At 27.8% G+C, this 19,479-nt stretch overlaps 8 protein-coding genes across 9 annotated transcripts; 6 read left to right on the forward strand and 2 right to left on the reverse strand.

The window, feature by feature from the left end:
• Nucleotides 1-247: 247 nt before the first annotated feature.
• Nucleotides 248-1,942, forward strand: LOC113798790 (uncharacterized). Of its 2 annotated transcripts, none has more exons than XM_027349375.2 (3): nucleotides 248-410; nucleotides 552-1,123; nucleotides 1,180-1,942. In XM_027349375.2, coding segments are annotated over exons 1-3 (708 nt in total). In that variant the 5' UTR covers nucleotides 248-409; the 3' UTR covers nucleotides 1,315-1,942. The 2 variants fall into 2 exon arrangements, with proteins under 2 accessions (XP_027205176.2, XP_027205175.2); XM_027349374.2 differs by having other exon boundaries at nucleotides 249-473.
• A 62-nt stretch (nucleotides 1,943-2,004) lies between these two features.
• Nucleotides 2,005-3,283, forward strand: LOC113798773 (cyclin-D-binding Myb-like transcription factor 1). The gene has a single exon (XM_027349354.2). The coding sequence runs from the start codon at nucleotides 2,045-2,047 to the stop codon at nucleotides 3,221-3,223; it is 1,179 nt and encodes a 392-aa protein (XP_027205155.1). The 5' UTR covers nucleotides 2,005-2,044; the 3' UTR covers nucleotides 3,224-3,283.
• A 3-nt stretch (nucleotides 3,284-3,286) lies between these two features.
• On the forward strand, nucleotides 3,287-5,332 carry LOC113798772 (uncharacterized). Its single transcript, XM_027349353.2, has 2 exons — nucleotides 3,287-4,896; nucleotides 4,970-5,332. Exons 1-2 carry the CDS (start codon nucleotides 3,376-3,378, stop codon nucleotides 5,273-5,275), a joined length of 1,827 nt encoding a protein of 608 aa, XP_027205154.2. The 5' UTR covers nucleotides 3,287-3,375; the 3' UTR covers nucleotides 5,276-5,332.
• Nucleotides 5,333-6,480: 1,148 nt separating this feature from the next.
• Mlc1 (Myosin light chain alkali) lies at nucleotides 6,481-7,831 on the forward strand. Its single transcript, XM_027349368.2, has 6 exons — nucleotides 6,481-6,639; nucleotides 6,713-6,770; nucleotides 6,841-6,868; nucleotides 7,004-7,144; nucleotides 7,208-7,462; nucleotides 7,531-7,831. The coding sequence occupies exons 2-6, from the start codon at nucleotides 6,768-6,770 to the stop codon at nucleotides 7,584-7,586; spliced, it is 483 nt and encodes a 160-aa protein (XP_027205169.2). The 5' UTR covers nucleotides 6,481-6,639; nucleotides 6,713-6,767; the 3' UTR covers nucleotides 7,587-7,831.
• A 117-nt stretch (nucleotides 7,832-7,948) lies between these two features.
• Nucleotides 7,949-10,719, forward strand: LOC113798782 (KRAB-A domain-containing protein 2-like). The gene is made up of 2 exons (XM_027349364.2): nucleotides 7,949-8,460; nucleotides 8,526-10,719. Exons 1-2 carry the CDS (start codon nucleotides 8,023-8,025, stop codon nucleotides 9,441-9,443), a joined length of 1,356 nt encoding a protein of 451 aa, XP_027205165.2. The 5' UTR covers nucleotides 7,949-8,022; the 3' UTR covers nucleotides 9,444-10,719.
• LOC113798784 (serine hydrolase BPHL-like) lies at nucleotides 9,555-10,691 on the reverse strand. The gene is made up of 2 exons (XM_027349367.2): nucleotides 10,550-10,691; nucleotides 9,555-10,457 (listed from the first exon to the last, which is right to left on the reverse strand). The coding sequence occupies exons 1-2, from the start codon at nucleotides 10,689-10,691 to the stop codon at nucleotides 9,718-9,720; spliced, it is 882 nt and encodes a 293-aa protein (XP_027205168.2). The 3' UTR covers nucleotides 9,555-9,717.
• Nucleotides 10,720-11,349: 630 nt separating the features above from the next.
• On the reverse strand, nucleotides 11,350-13,886 carry Vta1 (vesicle trafficking 1). The gene is made up of 3 exons (XM_027349365.2): nucleotides 13,737-13,886; nucleotides 12,447-13,544; nucleotides 11,350-12,344 (listed from the first exon to the last, which is right to left on the reverse strand). Exon 2 carries the CDS (start codon nucleotides 13,516-13,518, stop codon nucleotides 12,490-12,492), a length of 1,029 nt encoding a protein of 342 aa, XP_027205166.1. The 5' UTR covers nucleotides 13,519-13,544; nucleotides 13,737-13,886; the 3' UTR covers nucleotides 11,350-12,344; nucleotides 12,447-12,489.
• Nucleotides 13,887-16,053: 2,167 nt separating this feature from the next.
• LOC113798781 (mitochondrial adenyl nucleotide antiporter SLC25A24-like) lies at nucleotides 16,054-19,471 on the forward strand. The gene is made up of 5 exons (XM_027349363.2): nucleotides 16,054-17,489; nucleotides 17,717-18,055; nucleotides 18,129-18,287; nucleotides 18,356-18,784; nucleotides 18,845-19,471. The coding sequence occupies exons 1-5, from the start codon at nucleotides 16,101-16,103 to the stop codon at nucleotides 19,163-19,165; spliced, it is 2,637 nt and encodes an 878-aa protein (XP_027205164.2). The 5' UTR covers nucleotides 16,054-16,100; the 3' UTR covers nucleotides 19,166-19,471.
• The last annotated feature ends 8 nt before the right edge of the window (nucleotides 19,472-19,479 follow it).

Here is a 19,479-nt window from a genome sequence, read left to right on the forward strand (position 1 = left end):
ACTTTTGCTTAATACGTAGTTGTTTTTAGGCAAACAAAAATAATGATCCAAAATCATGGATCTTGACTTATATTCGCACTGTATTCGCATCATGAAAAGTAAATTTGATTCGACTCGAAACATTATTTTTCTGTCAATTTTTCTTCTTCATTTCAATGCAAATATAATTTTCTTTTTGCATCTTGTTTGCTCTATGCGCTTCATCGATTAGCTTTATGTTTCTTTTCTTTTTCTTTTTTGGAAGTCAAGTTCAATTGGAGGTTTTGTTATAAAATCATCATCATCATCTTCATCAACAACAACCTCATCATAAATCGATGCGACCAACAAAATAATTTATTTTCGAATATTATTGAATTTATTATCGAAGATATTTATCGCAAAATTGTTTAAGAGAAAAAAAAATTTCAGTAAGTTTTTTATTTTGGCGTTAAATGGCTGTTTGTAATGGAATAGGATGACTTCCGATAAAGGTGAAACAAAAGTCGGAAATTTTTTTTCATTTTTGAATTTCTTAATTTTTTTTCTGGCTTTCAATTATCATTGATTAGTGAATTCAATCAAAGATCAATCTTATTCAACAACAATGTCGGCTGATGTTCCACCACCACCATATTCATCATTGTATCCACCAACATCACCTTATGGACCAATACCGATGACCTCTGCTACTGGTGCAATGCCAACATTTGCACCATTTTATCATCAGAATGGTAGCATTGGCGCATCTGGTCATCATCATCCTCCTCCACCAACGCAACCACCACAAATGATGACACCATTAATGGCAACTCAGCCATCAACAATTGGTCCTCATCATCAAATGTATGGTGCTATTGGTCCAAATCATTACATTCCAGCAGCAGCAACTGCAACACAACCATACGGCCTATATCAAACGGCATTAATACCAACAGCATATGGACCAATGATTGCGCCAATACAATTTCCACCAATGACAAATTCAGCTGCTGCTGCTGCTGCTGCAGCAGCTGCCGCAATGATGATACCAACAACAACAAACACAACAGCCGGAACAACAGATTCATATTATATTGATCCACGAATACAATATCATCCTTCTCGTGCATTCGAAATTGAAATGGCTCGACAAACTATTCCGGTATGTATTTATTGTTAAAAAATTTTTGATTATCATTCAAATTTCCCAATCTATAGATTCCACCACCATTTGGACATATTCCAACTATACCACCATCAGGAAATATGGCATTAATGTATGGTGGTGGTGGTATGCCAAATGGAAATGGTACAATGTTGATATCGAAACCATTGAAAAAACCATTCTATTGATCGATCCAAAAATATCATCACCACCAGTCGAATCGAATGGTGATTAAATAATCAATGTGCAATAACTTTTTATTCTTGAATTATCTTTTAAACATCATTCACGATTATCATCATTCTGAATAATGGATGACATTATTATTTTCTTGTTAGATTTATTTAAAATTTAACAACATCATCATTTTTTTTTGGATGCGCACACATCTTAATTATTATTTATTTATTTATTTATTGTCGATTTTATTCTCTTCATCTCACTTTTGTCGATCAATCTTTTCCAAAAATTATAACTTCCAGTTCTTTATTTTTTATATCGATCAAATTGTATTTCTATCTTCTTTTTTTTTTTGTTGTTGTTGTTTACATTTTGATCGATTTAAAATTACCAATTACAAAGATACATTTGCAAAAAAAAGTTACAGTTCATTAATCTATTGGACCATACATCCAACAAGAAAAACAAAAACAAAAAACAAAATCCACGAATATTATGTGATGTATAAGAAAAAAAATTCTAGTTAAGATTGTTGACACACACACACAAATATTTTTTTCTTCTTTTAAAGTAAATATTCTATTTCCTTAAATTATACAGATTTGATGCAATAAATAAAAAATTTTACAGAGAAAATTTTAAAAATTTAAATTTTTTTGATCACATTCTTTATGAATATTCCATGTGATTTGTTTTGATTTTCATTTTTGTTTTCATGTGACACGAATTCGAAAAAAGATGGGTAAACGCAAAAAACAAAAACAAATTGAAGATAATGAAATTGATGATTCAATTGAACAATGTGATAATGATGATAAGATTGATGATGATAGTGATGATGATCTATTTTCGAAATCCGATGATCTGCCATCACTTAAAAATGATGTAGCAATTGATCCTACATTGATTTCGGATGCAGAATTACATCATTTAATTCCAAAACTAAGAAGAATTAATGATAATGATAAAGAATTATTACGACAACATAATTTATCTGTTCAAAATGGTCGATTTACTAGTTCGGAAAATAAAATTCTTAGCAAAAATTGGCAACGATATTTAGACGATTATAATGTGCCAAATAAATCTCTATTGCTTGGACATTTTCAATATGAACGTTCAAATAATGATTCACAAAAGATTAAAAAATTGTATCGAAAATTTGCTAATGAAACACAATTATGGTTAAGATTGGCCAAAAATCTACCTAATCGTACAATATTTCAAATATATTGTCGTGCACGTTTTCTTTTATCAAATTTGAAAAAGGCCAAAGATTTTACCGATGAAGATCGTCAAATCATATTGAAACTATATCGAAAATATGGTGATCATTTTACAACTTTTTGTGAAGAATATGGTTATAATCCTAAATGTGCTAGAGAAATTCTTCGTCATACAATCAAATCGAATGGTGTGAAACTTAATCATGGTGAATGGAGTGAAAAAGAGGTGAAAAAATTGAAAAAAATTGTTAGTCGTTTAATGAAAAAATTAGCACTTCAATCGTATGATGGTATTCCATGGAGTCATGTGTCAAAAAAACTTCATCGTTCCGATGTTCAATGTCGACAAAAATTTTTTAGCAAATCAACATTTTGTCAAATGATTACACATCCACCAATTGATGATTGGAATGAAAAATTGGATATTGCTAAATTCATTGCATTATTGAAACATTTAAATTTTGATGATTTTAATATGATCGATTGGGATTATATAAAGGAAAAATTTTCCAGTATTTATTTCAATATTCTTTTACGTAAATGGCGTGAAATACGTGTTCGTATTCCTGATCATCAACATTTATCTTTATCCGAAATATTAGATCATCTATATAAAACACGTGTATTAAAACATTTTGGTCATGATCAAGAAAAAATGAAAGAAATTGAAGATTTCATCAATACAACATGAATGTAAAATTTTTGAAAAAATAAAAATTCGAATACACGCTAAACGCTATTTTCACCTGAATAGGCTATCTGGATAAATTTTGCTGTGACATGCTTTGAATTTTTATTTTTGTTTAGATAAATAAAAAAAAAATTTATTTTTTAAAATTCTCGATGTTTAATTTAAATAATTCGATAATATTTCAGGAATTCATACGATCAAGACAGATCATTAGCCAACCAAAACAATTACTTCGATCTGTCCGATCAGCATTGATTCGTTCAACCAACGTTGATCAATCGAATGAACATGATGATGAAAATGAAAAAATACTTGATGAAGAATCTGATTACAATTATCTTGGTATAAATCTTCCAGAAGATTATTCCACATTACATGGTGATTATGTTCGTGATGATCATTCAAAATATCGTGAACAAATTATAAAAAAATATAAACCATTATTACAACCTAAACAAAAACATGTGATAGATGTAAGAAAAAAATTTGGCCTTTTAAATGTTCGTTTTGATTCGGAAAACAATCCACAATTTCACGGTGAATTTGAAAAAACTAATGATTTAATATTCAAAACTATGGACGATGTTATCAAACATATTGGTTCGAATAATGTTGAATTTAAACCAGAACCAATAAAAAATCCTAGTCAAAATATGAAAATAGATTTTGTTTCAGTTGAAAAGGATGACAGAACGATACGAAAATCAACAAAAAATGATGATCGAATTCAATTCCGTTTTGCAAAACAATTATCATCTGAATTAGGAAAAGATTCCGAAGAAATTGATCAAAACAATGAACAACAAGATGATTGGATTACATATGAACGAACAAAACGTGAATTATCGAATACAAAAAAAGAAAAACCAGAACCATCGGATTCGGAAAAAATTATGGCAGTAAAATTTGAACCAACCAACAAAGAAGAAGGTATCATCATGAAACCGAACATAATTTCTGGTTATGAATATCTAAAACAAATTCGTACCGGTAAACGAGAACCAAAATTGGTAAAAGAATTTGATGAAATGTATCGATTAATTCCAAAAGAAAAACTTGATACAAAAGGTTATCGAATATTAAGCAATCAGGTACCAGATTTTTCACGATTAACTAATGATGAAATATTGAAAATGTTATGGGCACAAATTTTATTCAACGATGAAGATATTGTTGCATTAAATAAACCATATGGTATTGCTATACATGGTGCATTTGGTTCAACTAATACAACTTTAAGTCGAATGAATTCTAAATATCATCAAAGTGTAAATCTTAATTATTTTCTACCTAAATTAGCTGAACGTTTTGAATGTACAAAATTATATACTGTACATCGTTTAGATCGTGATACAACCGGTGTTTTATTGTTAGCTAAAACACAGGAAAAAGCTCAACAATTGAATCGATTATTTAAGGAACAAAAAATAGTAAAAAAATATCTTTGTATAACAAAAAATAAACCCGATAAATCGGAAGGAATTATCGATATTCCTATTGAATTAGGTTATATTAAATTATCAACACCAAGTGGTGGTAAAAAACGTGAACGAATGATATTATGTCCAGAACCAGTACAAGATATCCGATTACAACGTAATTGGCGTACAGCACGTAAAGCTATTACACATTATAAAATTAAATCTGATAATGGAAATGCAGCATTAATCGAGGTAATTAATAGTGATTTGGTTTGGTTTCTTTGAATTTTTTTCTCATTTTATTTTCCAAAAAAAAATGAATTAGGTTACACCAGAAACTGGTGTTAGACATCAAATTCGTGTACATCTTGGTTTTGGTTTACGTTGTCCTATACTTGGTGATCATAAATATTCAAATCTAGATAGTTTATCACCACAACGTTTACCATCCGATATATTGATGGCATTAAAAATTCGACAATCAAAATCACGTACAATACCTATGCATTTACATTCATCATTTATAATGATACCTGAATTAGGTAAAAATGGTCAAAATATTTTTATACGTTCACCATTACCATATCATTTTAGACAAAATATGCGTTCATTAAAATTACGATTAGATTAAGTAGAATTCCTTTTTGTCCTTTAAATATTTGAAATAAAATAACTCTTTTGTTCCGAATCAAGATAAACATCTAAAAATCTAAATTTCATTAACCTTGTCCTGGGCAAAACTACAAATCTTCTAAAAGAAAAGAAGAAAAGATTATCCAATTACGGCTACGTTCAACAACAGAAAAAAAATTTCTTTTGTCATTTTCATCAACAACACTGTTACCAGTCTAAATAAAGAATTTTTTCTTTTTCACATTGGGTGTGGAGATGCCAGATCATCATCGTAGGAGGATAATTTCTCGAATCTCGAATATTCACAAACATTTTGAAGAAGAATTGAATCTGGGCTATAGGTGAATATCAAGAGCAACACATCATCATCATCATCATTTCTAAAACACCAGATTTTCTTCGGTGTTTGTGTGTGTGTTTATATTAACTTTATGGAAAATTTTTGAATAAAAGCCAATCTAGATTTATAAAATGAATTTTTCTGCATATCTCTCTCTCTCTTCTCATGAATGAAATGTGTGAATTTTTTTTCTTCTTCTTCTTGAAAACGGAGAAAAAACTGGGGGAAAAAAATGTCACTATTGTTCAGTCGATTTAATATTAATTTAGCTGATTAAAATAAAAAAATTACAAACAGAAATCCGATGTGTTTTTTACTGCCATATGGTTAATTCAACAATAGAAAAGAAACAAAAAAAAACTTATCATTCAGGCAAACAAAACTTCTCTGTGTGGATGTATTTCATCAAAGAAATTCTTTTTCTTCATTTTAATTCTTTGAATGTTTTTTTTTTGCTGCAAACAATGATCATGATGTGTTTAATCAGACTATTTTAGGTCAATTTTGAACATCATCAAGCAAGCAAACAGTGGTGGTGGTGGTGGTAGAAGCATTCTTCTTTTTGGCATATTCTGTTTTTTCTTTGAAATCCGAAAGAATTTTTTCTATTATTAGAATCATCATCGAACATTAATGAAGAATTTCGAAGAAAAAAAAATCAAGGCAATGAATATATAACCGAACGCCTACACTTTATTTTTTTTCCTGTTTAAACATTTCATAGCGCCAAATATTCATTATGTGCCACGCCAAGTAATGATAACTGTTGTTGCTTTTTTTCATTGATGAAGGCCTTTTTTTTCTTTTCAAAAGAATTTTTCCTAAAATTTTATTATTTTTTTTTCGTTGTTGCAAACATTTGACGAAAATTCTTGATCAACATTTAACACTGCCACAGTGTCTGTTTGTCTGCCTATCGTTAATGTTTGTTTGATTTGTGCTTGGGTGTTTAGTGATATTCGTGAGGTGTTTTTTTGATCGAAGAATTTTTTGCTTGTTGTTTGTTTTCCATTCATTTCCAGGTAAATTTTTTTTTCGTTGAAAAACTTTGATTTCTGTGATTTTCATATCGATATCTTTACTTTCTTATTCAAGTGTTTTTGTTGTTTTTATTCGAATTATCATCATCTAAACAAAATCAAAAGAAAAAATGGTAAATTCAATTTGATTGAATTGATTTTTTTTTTACTTTAACTAAATTTGTCTTTTTTTCTCCATACCAGGCTGATTTAAGACCACCAGAAGTTGAAAGTAAGTTTTTTTTCAATAAACAATTCTGTTCAAATCAAATGCCAAGAATTTCGCCTAGGATTGCATTGCTAATTACTATTTTTAGCTAAAAAAAAATATTAACATTAATTTTTTTCAAATTGTTTCGATCATTAGAGGCTCGTCTTCATTTTGATATCTATGATTTCGAAGGACAAGGAAAAGTTGATTATCATCATTTGGGTGACCTGTTGAGATCATTAGATCTTCGACCAACACAGGAAATAGTTGCAAAAAATGGCTGGGAAAAGAAAAAAGGTAATTTTCAATTATAAATTTGTTTATTATAATGATAATGATGCTTTAAAATCATTTTTTAAGGTCAAAAATACATGACATTTGAAGAATTTTTACCAATTTATAGCCAGGTAAAAAAAGATAAAGATTGTGGTGCATACGAAGATTTGGTTGAAGGTTTAAAAGTTTATGATAAAGCTGAAAATGGTACAATGATGGAAGCTGAATTGGCTCATGTTTTATTGTCATTGGGTGAAAAATTGGATGATTCGGAAGTAGAAGAAATTATTAAAACATGTGCTGGTGGTTGTGATGATGAAGGATTCATTAAATATGAAAGTATGTTGATTTTTTTCTCTCTCTCCCGATTGTTAATTGATAATTTTTCATTTTTCCTTACTTTATAGCGTTCATCAAAAATGTTATGGCAGGTCCGTTTCCAGAAGAAGCAGGAAAATCATAAATTATAATATTAATAACATTAATAATAACAATAATATCACAATATCCAAAAGACAGACACACCAACACCAAAATCAAAATCAAATCAAATCAAACTAAAAACAAAACAAAAGCACAATTTTAGAAACAATGATTGATTCAAAATAATAATAAATAATAATAACCAAAAAAAACTATTTGTAATCATTTGTAAACATCAATGTTTGTGCATTTTACAATAAAATCAACGAAAAAAAAACTTATAAATTATTTATTGAAAAAAAATTTGATTTTTTTTTTTGATGCTTTTTCTATTCAAACATAATAATGATTGTTTGAGTGGAAATAGTTTCGAATCCAAAGTTTTTTAGCAATTTTTTTTTTTGTTTTTTTCCGTTTTCCGTTTTTGGTTGAAATTATTGTTCGTGTAAAATTATTTGTTTCAAAAGAAAAAAAACATGACAAATAATTCCGCCAAACAAATTCATCGTGATCATTTTGATCAAGAATTAAAAATTCTATTGGAACAAAAAACTAAAAGTAATTTGTTCACTAAAGAACATCATGATGATTTGATTCGTGATTATATTGTAGCGAATAAAAAACCAATGAAATTACGAACTTTACATGAGAATCGCCTATTGAATACTTATGATATTATACGTTTGGATGGTACGAAACGTTTGATTAAACATGATAGCCAAGATCGTACAAGAATTTTTGTTCATTCAGCAGAATTATTTCCTATATTGGATAAAGCTCATCATGAATTGAATCATGCTGGTGTGAGAAAAATATTTGATCATCTTCGTACGAAATATTTAAATATAACAATGGAATCGATAACATTGTATAATCGAACTTGTGATTTTTGTAATACAAAAAAACAACTCAAGGTTGGTAACTGGTTGATTAATTCTTTTTTTTGTTTTAATGATAATATTTTCATTTTCAAAAAAAGGAAATGAATACAAAACAATTTTCCAAATGGATGATTAGAATTATCGATATGAATTCGATCAAAATCGATAATGATTATCGATATATTTTACAATATCAAGATATTCGTACAAAATTTTCAATTTTTAAACCATTAAAAATGAATACAGCTGAACAGATTGCTCGAAAACTTTGGAAAATTTTCGGTTGTTTTGGTGCACCACAAATTCTAGCCTACTATGATGGTCGACAAGAATTTGTAGAAAATGTTAAAGAAAAATTGAAAGAATTCAATGATGATCTAAAAATAATTACTGGTAAAAAAGAACCAATAACAAATATTGAATCAGAAAATGAAATCAAAAAATTATTGATCTCTTTATGCAAAAATCAAAAAACCGATTCCTGGTCGAAAGTTATACCGGAATTACAATTCCTAATGAACACTACTGTTGATGATATTGATGGTTCTATGACACCATTCGAACATTTTTTTGGATATGAACCGAATTTTGGTTTAGAATTTACATTACCAGAAAATTTTAAACCAGAAGATTTAGTGGAAGAAAAATTGGAAAAATTTTGTCAAAAATATTTAAATCAATCGAAATCAAACAAAACAACAGCAACAACACTTAACGATTCAGCAATATTATCGGATAGTTCATCGGCTAGAAGCACTAGCAGCTACGATAGCTATAAAGAAAGTGACAATGATTCAGACGATGATGATAAAAGTGCAAATGAGAATGATGATGATCGTCAACAAACAATTCCAAAAACAACAACAACAACAACAACAACAATATCTTCTGTTTTTTGTACTTGTAAAACTGGTTGTCAAACAAAAAAATGTAAATGTTTCGTTTCGAATACATTATGTAATCAGTTTTGTCATCAATATCGAACATGTTTGAATTTGGTTAAAAAAGATGGATAAAATGAATAAAAATTCTTATCGTTTTAAAACGATAAGAATTTTTACTTTTTTTTCATTTTTAATTTTAATTTTTTTTTTTGAATTATAATCATCAATAAAATATAAAAAGTTTTTGTTTTTGGTTCTGTGTTTATATTGAAACTTTGAGTTTTTTTTTCTCTCTCACTCTATTCAATTTTTATTTTTGTTCATCTCAGCTAATCAGGATGAATTTTTTTTTTTTTGTTTTAATTCAAGTTAAGAATTATTTAGAGTATATTTTTTTCTACTTTCTTCAATAGAAATCACCTGAATCTTCAAAGAATTGATCAATTAATTGACGAAATTCTTCGGTATGTGTTTGATGTACATTATGTGATGCATTTGGAAAACGTCTCAATGTACAATTAGCAATACGTTCTTGACAATATAATGGTTGATCCATTGGAATTAATGGATCTTTATCACCATGTATAATCAATACTGGACAACGTATACGACCAAGACCATTCATAAGATCATTATGTATAGCAAATTTTAAATCTTTTAATTCAGGTTTTGCAGCATGTACGGCCATAATTGTTGCATGTATATCACGACACCAATTACAATGATTATCCCATAATTGTTGTAATAATTCTGGTCCATAAACATCTTCATAATGTTGACGCATTGTTTTATCCCAAGTTTCGATTTTTTGTGTTTTCAAAAATGGTAATATATTTTTACTATCACCATAAACATAGATACCACTTGCAGCAACTGATTGAATTTTTGATGGCTGTAATATTGCCAATAATATAGCAACTTTTGCACCATCCGACCAACCAAGCACTGAATAGCTATGATAATTTAAATGATCCATTAATTGCATACAACATTTTACATCCGTATCATAAACATCAATGCCATATGGTCGTTTTGGTGGACGTGATTTACCCCAACCAGGTAATTCAACAGCAATAAATGTATAACGATTAAAATCGAATGCTGTTTTTCCGGTTAATTGTTTATAGAAATCGGATTTTGCCGTTCCTGTTGTTTGTTTTTTTGGTGAGGGGGAGAGGGGAGAGGAAGGAGTTAGTGATGGACGAATTTTTGAAAAAAAATAAGATAAAAAAACATACCTAAAGCACCCGGAATAAGCAATACAATCATCGGTCCATTACCAAATTTTTGCCAATGAATTGGAAATCCATTCAATTCTACCGATCCTTCATCTTCGGGAATAAGATCGGGTTTTTTACCATTTGTTGTTAAATCATTCATTACGAAAGATTTGATTGTAAATGAATGTTTGTAAGTAAAAAAAATGATTATTGAAAAACTGTTGAAATAAAATTTTTGTTTTTTTGTTTTTCTTGGTAACCCAAATCAAATATTGCCAATTTGAAACGATACACACACAGTGGTGATGAACGAAAAAAAAAGAGAAAGAAAAAAAAAGAGAGAAAAATTTCAGGCCAAAAAAAACAACAAAAAATTACACAAGATGCGGACAAGATAAAAAAAAAGATGTTGAATGTTTTTGTTGGATGAAGAGAACTTGAAAAGTGTGAGAGAAAATTGCCAAAAATAACCAGTTAATTTTTTGTTTTTGTTTTTACCTTGGATAAAAAATAAGGAACTGGTCATGGTTGCTAACAAACAGAAAAATTATCATGATTTTCCAGTGCAAAAAATCAGGCCAAACAGGATTTTTCTGTATCCATTTCTTTCATGATTAACTAACCAATTTCCAAAAAATTTGATTTTATTGATTTCCAAAACCCAAAACGAAATGAAATGAAATGAATATAAAAAGACAACCTGTAAATCTGTAATAAGAATTTAATAAGAAAAAAATCTTTCAATATCAAAAAAGGCTTATATCATTTTTAAAAGTAAAAAACGACCAGTTAAACTTGTTTTTTTCCATATGATTATCATCATTATCTATCAATATCAATAATTATCTTGTTTTTGTTTTTGTTTTGGTAGTGAAACTTGAAATTTTAAAATTTTTGTTTTTTTTTCGAAAAAAAACTTAATTGATTTTATTCTCTTTCTATTTGAAACCAAAAACGATAAAAAAAATCCAAAATTCAATGGTGCGTTTCATTTTGATTCAAAAAAAAAAAAAATTATCCAAAATGATTAATCAATATCGATTCACAGGTGCAATTATTGTTATGTCTAATTGCTGGTTATTTCCGTAAGAAAAACAATAACTTTTTTAAAATAAAAATTGTTGTTGTTTTTCAATTGATTATAACTCTTTTTATAATTGAAAAATTATTGCTTAACCGCCAAAAATTTTTTTTTCTTTTCTTAATTGACTTTTCTCACCACCAATTCATTCAGTTTTTTTTTTTGTTTTGGTTAATGTTTCGCTTGGTTAATGAAAAAAACAAAATAAAATTAATTATATATTGATTAAAGTTTTTTAAAAAAAAATCATAAATCAAATATGATTGATTACTAATATTATGTAATCACATCATATGTCATTGCATTTAAGTGCATAATAATAATGGATAATAGAATTTTCAGTTTAGAAAAAAAGGTTCAACACAGGTTTTTAGTTTTTTTTTCAGTGAAAATTAGTTATTAATGAAATTATCAACTTTTTTTTTGTTTGGTTATTATCATCATCATTTTTAAGGATTTTTGATGCTGTGTTTTGACTGAAAAATAAAATCCAACAAAACAAAACAATTAAGGCCAAGATGATGATGATGAAAGTAGTGTGAAAAATATATCTCATCAAGAATAGAAAGTTATTTTTTTCTTTCTTTCTGACCACCATTCGTATATATCTTTAAAAATTCTAAATTAGATTTCTTTTTTTTCATGTTTTTCTTGTTTTGTTGTTTTTGGTTGCTTGTGAGACAGGTTAATTACGATGTTTGTTTCGAAAATAAAGATGATGATGATGATGACCTATTTCCAAATATAGAAAGAAAAAAGATATAAAATTTGGATTATTCACCAACGTCAATTTCAAAAAAAAACAAACAAAAATCCAAACGGAAATAATCTTACCAGAATCATACGTAGAATATATTAATAATGAGAATTATAATCATTATTTTTTTGCACGTTTATAAAGTAATTCAATTGTTTGTTTTAATGTATCAACAGCAGTCAATAAATCATTAGCACGTATTGCATATAATGCACTTTCACATAATAATTCAGCACGTTTTGAATCCGATTCCGATAATGTTAATGATGATAATTCTTTTTCCAATTGTATTTGACGATCATCTTTTGGTTTAGATGCTGCTGCTGTTGCTGCTCGTGGTGCCGGTGTAGGAAATTGTGCAGATGATGATGAAGTTGGTTCATTAAGATTCAATAAATCTGCAGTTTCTACATTAGATTTAGCATTATTATTATTACCATCATTTAAACCGGAAAATCCAATGTTTGAAGATGGATAAGGCAATGTAGATGATGAACTAGCAGGTGGATAAGGACGATCCGAACCAGATGGATATGGACATGATGATGTTGATGATGATTCATGATGATCATCATTCGAAGTTCCACCAGCATTTGATCCATTACCGGCATCATCATCAACATTATCCGAAAATTTAGGCTGTGGATTTTCATCCTGTTCTTTTTTCTTTTTAAAACATTCAACAGCACGCCATTTACAGAATTTAATTCGTTTGATATTCTCTTCATCATCACGAACAAATACGGTATACATTTGAAAAATATTTGATGCCGTTAGATATAGTTTATAAGCAAGATCATATCTTTCCATTAATTCTTCATTTTCTTCAGCCTTTTCAACCAATTTATTACCATATTCTTCAATAAATTTTTGTGCATCTTTTTCATTCCAGAATAAATTATCACCAATACGTGATTTTTTTTCTTTTTCCAAACAGGACATAATTTCCAATAAAAATTTACGAAAATCATCCGTTGGTTTTGTTTGATTTTTTAATGCAGCTTCAACAACATAACATAATGTCCAATATGTTAATATTGGATTCTGTGCAAAACTATCACGAGCTAATTTCATAAATGGTAAATATTGTTTATAAATTGGTTTGGTTGTTGATTGTTTTAAAAATGTTTCCAATATTTGTTGATCCATTCTGTTTGAAATTGATTTAGAAATTTCTGGCAGAAGAAAAAAAAACAAAACAAAACAACAATGAAAATAATGATAAAATTTTTTGTATGTGTTGTTTGGTGTATAAAAGTACGACGAATTTTCAATGACAAATGTCAACGCCTTGAATTTCAAATATTCAATTCTTAACGTTTGTTAATCTGAATAAATTGAAACAAAACTTTAAAAGATTTATTTACCTTAACCTCTTTATGTTTTTTAAACTTTAAATTCTTTTTTTTTTTTTGTTGAAAAAAATGCTGATTAAGAATTTATTTAACTTTTAAAATCTAATTACAAAAAAAAAAAACATCTGTAACTCTTATCGAATAAAAATAAACAATTTTTTTTTTTATAATAAAACGTCTATTTCTACCCAAAATGTTTCCATGGATCTTTTTTTTCTAAATATACACATGTTGAAAAAGAATATTAAAAAAAAGGATATTTTTTTATGATTCATCCAAAATTGATTCAGACAATTTTTTCTCTTTGTTTTTTCAATCATTTTAAAATTTTATTCATTCAAGTTCATTGATTTATGAATAAAAAAATATGAAATTTTTTTCTACGCCGTTTCGTTACAATTGATTATTTTAAGTTTCCGGCAACAACGGTATTTTGATTTTTTTGATAGAAGGAAAGAATTGTTGATATCATTTCTCATAAAAACCGTGATCAGTAATTAAATTGTGAAAAATTTCATTTTATTTTGATTTCGGAAATCTATTTTCAGCCTTCCAGTATTCCTACCTTTATATATAAAAAGTGGAGAATAAAAAAATCATGATTTTAAAATCGACAGAATAAAATGAAATTTCATTGATAAAAACAAACAGTCGCGTAACAAACTCATCATTGGATGGTTTTATTTGTTTTCCCTCGGTAAATTCATTTTTAAATTTTTCAAAAATTTACTAAAAAAAATTGTTTTTCCAGAATCGAACCTTGACCCTTCAACAATGTCCTTACCCTTGACCAAAAAGAAAAGGTAAACATTTCGAATGAAATCGATAAAAATGAAAATTTTACATTTATGTAAAAAAATGTGATGATTTGTAACATAAAAGTAACATAGAAACTAAAAACTAAATTTTTCATTCGATTATCAATGCGAAAAAAAAGAGATCAATTTTTTTCCAATCCTTACCACCCAAAGTACCGATTATGAATGTACATTTTTTTTTGTTGTTAAACTAAAGAAAACCGTATCTGTTTATCATCATCATCATCATTAAATAACACGTCATATGAATTAATTACATCTATATTTGAAGAACGATAAAGAAAAAAACAATCATCATCATCAGTAGCATCCATAAACATAACCATAACCATAACAACAACAACAACATTGCCATTGAAAATTGTAATGAAAAAATTGAATGTTATAAATTGAATTTTTTCTTTTCAACCAACTGTGTATCAACAACGGTCTATAACATCAAAAAAAAGAAATGATTACACATGATTCAAATGTGTTTGAAAAGGAACCAAAAACGAAAAAAATGATAACAATAATCAACATTTGAATGTGTCTATGTGTGTTTGTTATTGTTAGTGATTATCATCAACAATTATCCTTTGGATTTGTCCTTTTGATTTTTGATTCAGATGTGAAACAAAAACAAAAAAAAAAACAGAATTGTGAATCAATCGATTTAATTGTTGTTTTTTTGTTGGTGAATTGAACTTTAAAATTTGTTTTTTTTTTTTGGAATATTTCAAACAAAAACAAACGAAAAAATAGAAATAATATTATTTGATCATATGTTTGATCGAAGTTCTTTTGTTGATGGTTCCATTGATGCTGAAATGACAAAATAATCTTTTTTTTTGCAAATAAATATGAGAACGCTCCTGCCACATATTATCAATCAAACAACCAACCAACCAACCAAACTAACCAACATCTACAATTTTGACCTTTAAAAAAAAAATTACCTTGCTCATTCTCTCACTTGTGTGTTATTCTATACTCAATATACCATTTTTTTTTTTGTTGCTGACAACAAGTTGTTTATTCTTTTGTTTTGTTTTGTTGTTGTTTTTTTTGTTCATTTGTACACGATTCTGGTGAAAAAAGAAGATTCCATTCAACAACGATAATAATAACAGGAAAAATTTCTGATAATTTTTTTTTTTTGTTTCTTGGCAAACATTCCGAAAATTTTTTTGTTTTATTTTGTTTTCGGTAATCTAAAAATATGATGATAACTCATTCAACAGATAATTCTGGTTAATTAGGATTTTGTTATTGAATTAGACGAAACAAATTTTCATCAAACTATATTTATTCATTGTTTAATTTATCAAATCAACGATTTTCAAATGTGAATCATTTAAAAAAGACTAATATTTTAATGCAAGTATGTTTTTTCTAAAAATTTGATAATTGATTTTCCCCCATTTATTAATTCATTTTTTCAATTTTCGATAAAGGTCTTTCAACAATAAACAAACAAACAATACAACGTGATAATTGAATATAATGTTTATCGAAACGACATTGATTGAAAAAACAAATCATTGTAACCAAAATAATAATAAATCATTACAATCAAATGATGAAATCAAAAAATAATAATAATTTTATTGTTTCCAAAATGTTTCCATGTGATGATTATGATAATAATAATAATAATACAAAACAGCTGAAAATTTTTTATAAAAATTTAGATCAAATTTCAATTGAAACAATAACATCATATTTACCAATCATGCGTGCAACTTGTTCATCATCATCATCAAAATCAATGAATTCGGGACAGAATGAACAGAATCTTAATCAGAATTCTGGTTATAATGATAATACTACCACTACTAATATATTCCGTTCGCCTTTTTCATCATTATTAACAATGGAAATTTTACGTTCATCATCATCAAATAATAATAATAATAATAATTACAGTAATAATAATAATAATAATGATACCACTACAACGACTTCAACATCGAGTACATATGTGACAGCTTCTTCTTCATTTATAAACAAAACAACAACCGCAACAACAACAGGAACATTTTCAACAGAATTATCCTTAAATGATAATCAACGGCAACAAGAATTTTTAACAATACCTCATCATTATCATCATCATCATCATCAGTCGAATATAAATTCATTAAATATATTAGATGTTTGGACATCAAGATTAAATCAATTATTTTTACCATCATTATCAATACCATCAATTTCAATATTTACAATTAAATCAATATTACCTAGTCATAATAATCAAGTGCAACAAAGAAAATCATCATCATCATCAATTAATCTAAATAGTAATAATAATAATGAAAATACTCGGTTATTAGTCAGACAGAATAATGATTCATTAAAAAATATTTCCTTATCAAATTCTGAACATTTTAATAATAATCAAAAGAATTATAAACAACAAAATTTTTTACAACAAAAAGCATCTACAATAACAACAACAAACACGAAGGCCAACGATAATTCAGCAACAACATTATCAACAACATCAAAATCGCTGCTGTATCCGAGCAATCAACAACAACAACAACAACAAAACAGTGATATATACAACAACAACAGTTACAACGACATTGGTGAAAAAATACATAAAAAATATTCAAACAAAATTGATGATCAACAGCAATCATCAACATTGGTGGTCAATGCTGCTGAAGAATATGACATTGATCAATCAGAACAACAACAACAACATCGATTCTATTTTGATGAAGTGATTAATGACGAAGAAGAACAAATTGAAGATTACGACGACGATTCATTTACATCTGAAAATTATCTTAGCATTTTTCATAGTCCACAATATAAACAATTAACACTGGCGGATAAACAACGTTTAGAAAGATTATTTAAAGAGATCGATGTCGATGGTAATGGTGTCATCGATTTTAATGATCTTTTACAAGCTTTGGAACAGAAAGGTATCCAAGCTACACATGAAAATGTTAAGGTAAAAAAAAATAAAGGAATTTTTCTTTTTTTTCTTCAATTATTTGCCAAATTTTAAATTGTTTTATGATGTTTTAATGTTTTTTTTTGTGTGTGTGTGTGTACGTGACAAACATTTTATTTTTAGCCTATTCCTTTCCTATGATTTTTTCGAGGATAATTATCAAATTTATTGTCTAAATGTGTTTTGTTTTGTTTTGTTTGTTTCTTCTTATTCAAATCTTATAGCATCTTATATTACGATCGGATATAAATCTTGATGGTGATATTGATTTTGCTGAATTTGTATCATATTGTTTGGAAAATGAAAAACAATTACATGTTATATTTAAAGATATTGATATTAATAGTGATGGAAAACTTGATGCTCATGAATTGGTTTTGGCATTTAAACGTGCTGGTATTACTGTTGATGAACAGGAAGCTGTACGATTGGTTCGCCGTATTAAAGCCGATTCATCTAATCCGAATAAATTTGAATTAAATTTTTCGGAATTTCGTGATTATCTTTTATTACATCCAACAGATTCTTTACATGATTTAATGCGATCATGGCGTTTCGGAACAGTTTGTGTTTTATAATTTTTTTTTCAAATTAATATCAGTTTTTTGGTTAATTTGTAATTTTTATTTTATATAGTTTGTCGATTTTGGCGAAGATGGTATTATGCCAGTAGATTTCAGCGAAACCGAAATCAAAACTGGTATGTGGTGGAGACATATGTTGGCTGGTGGTGTTGCCGGTGCTGTTTCACGAACATCTACAGCGCCTCTTGATCGTCTTAAAGTATTTCTACAGGTTTGTTACTTAAAGTTGTTTTTTTTCACACTCAAAAATTTGATGATTGTTGTTGTATAATAACATAGGTTCGCGGTGCTGAATTCAATGGACTGGGCGTTTGTCTCAAACATATGTTACAAGAAGGTGGTGTTTTATCATTATGGCGTGGTAATGGAATCAATGTTCTAAAAATTGCTCCTGAAACTGCCATGAAATTTATGGCTTTTGATCAGCTAAAACGTTTGATACATTCAGGTGATGCCGGTACGGAAATAACAATTATGGAAAGATTTCTAGCTGGTTCGATTGCTGGAGCTGTTTCACAAACTGCGATATATCCAATGGAAGTTTTAAAAACACGTTTTTGTTTACGACAAACAGGTCAATATAGAGGATTGTTTGATGCAGCACAAAAAATTTATTCAAATGGTGGCATTAAAAATTTCTATCGTGGTTATATTCCCAATCTAATTGGTATAATACCATATGCCGGTATTGATCTTACAATTTATGAGGTAAATAAAAAATTTACAAATTTTTCAAATAAAAAAAACTAAATAATCTTTCCTACATAGACATTGAAAAAAACGTATTTAAAAAGTCATTCATTAGAAGATGCACCTGTTTATGTTTGTCTAACCTGTGGTACTGTATCATCAACATTCGGTCAAATTGCAAGCTATCCATTAGCATTGATTCGTACAAGAATGCAATCCGAAACTGGACATCATCGTAGTTCAATGATTGATATGTTTCGTACAATAATGCGTAATGAAGGACCTCGAGGCCTATATCGAGGTATCACTGCCAACATAATGAAAGTTGCACCGGCTGTATCAATTAGTTATGTGGTCTATGAATATACAAGACGACCATTAGGAGCTATTATGAGTTGAAAAAGAATAAATTATTGGATATCTGAAGAAGAAGAAGAAAAAAAAATTCTTGTTGTTATCATCAATCAATCATTATCATCATCAACATTTTTATTTTAAAAAAAAATTTAAATCTTCATCATCATTCAAATGATTATATTTTTCTATATATACAAACACACACATCCATGGATGCATCCGCACACAAATATATCAATCGGATTGGTACAAACCCCTGTTTTTTCATTCAAGAAAAAAAAATTTGAATATTTTTTTTCCTTATTAATTAATTAATTGATTAATTAAATTTATTATTTTTTTCCTAAATTTGGAGA

Source organism: Dermatophagoides pteronyssinus, unplaced genomic scaffold (assembly GCF_027571235.1).
Source record: "Dermatophagoides pteronyssinus isolate colony J.1.1.1.1 unplaced genomic scaffold, Derpt_VIB-CSIC_2022.12 sq0047, whole genome shotgun sequence".
Taxonomy (NCBI): Eukaryota; Metazoa; Arthropoda; class Arachnida; order Sarcoptiformes; family Pyroglyphidae; genus Dermatophagoides; species Dermatophagoides pteronyssinus.

Excerpts from the sequence above, each read along its gene's own strand:
- LOC113798782 (XM_027349364.2), top strand. The coding sequence starts at position 8,023 with ATGACAAATAATTCCGCCAAACAAATTCATCGTGATCATTTTGATCAA. Across the intron at positions 8,461-8,525 it reads ATACAAAAAAACAACTCAAG|GAAATGAATACAAAACAATT; the intron begins GTTGGTAACTGG and ends TTTCAAAAAAAG.
- LOC113798781 (XM_027349363.2), top strand. The coding sequence starts at position 16,101 with ATGATGAAATCAAAAAATAATAATAATTTTATTGTTTCCAAAATGTTT. Across the intron at positions 17,490-17,716 it reads CTACACATGAAAATGTTAAG|CATCTTATATTACGATCGGA; the intron begins GTAAAAAAAAAT and ends CAAATCTTATAG. Across the intron at positions 18,785-18,844 it reads TTGATCTTACAATTTATGAG|ACATTGAAAAAAACGTATTT; the intron begins GTAAATAAAAAA and ends TTTCCTACATAG.
- LOC113798772 (XM_027349353.2), top strand. The coding sequence starts at position 3,376 with ATGTTTAATTTAAATAATTCGATAATATTTCAGGAATTCATACGATCA. Across the intron at positions 4,897-4,969 it reads GAAATGCAGCATTAATCGAG|GTTACACCAGAAACTGGTGT; the intron begins GTAATTAATAGT and ends AAAATGAATTAG.
- Vta1 (XM_027349365.2), bottom strand. The coding sequence starts at position 13,518 with ATGGATCAACAAATATTGGAAACATTTTTAAAACAATCAACAACCAAA.
- LOC113798773 (XM_027349354.2), top strand. The coding sequence starts at position 2,045 with ATGGGTAAACGCAAAAAACAAAAACAAATTGAAGATAATGAAATTGAT.
- LOC113798790 (XM_027349374.2), top strand. Across the intron at positions 1,124-1,179 it reads TGGCTCGACAAACTATTCCG|ATTCCACCACCATTTGGACA; the intron begins GTATGTATTTAT and ends CCCAATCTATAG.
- Mlc1 (XM_027349368.2), top strand. Across the intron at positions 7,145-7,207 it reads TGGCTGGGAAAAGAAAAAAG|GTCAAAAATACATGACATTT; the intron begins GTAATTTTCAAT and ends TCATTTTTTAAG. Across the intron at positions 7,463-7,530 it reads AGGATTCATTAAATATGAAA|CGTTCATCAAAAATGTTATG; the intron begins GTATGTTGATTT and ends CTTACTTTATAG.
- LOC113798784 (XM_027349367.2), bottom strand. The coding sequence starts at position 10,691 with ATGAATGATTTAACAACAAATGGTAAAAAACCCGATCTTATTCCCGAA. Across the intron at positions 10,458-10,549 it reads GCTTATTCCGGGTGCTTTAG|GAACGGCAAAATCCGATTTC; the intron begins GTATGTTTTTTT and ends AACAAACAACAG.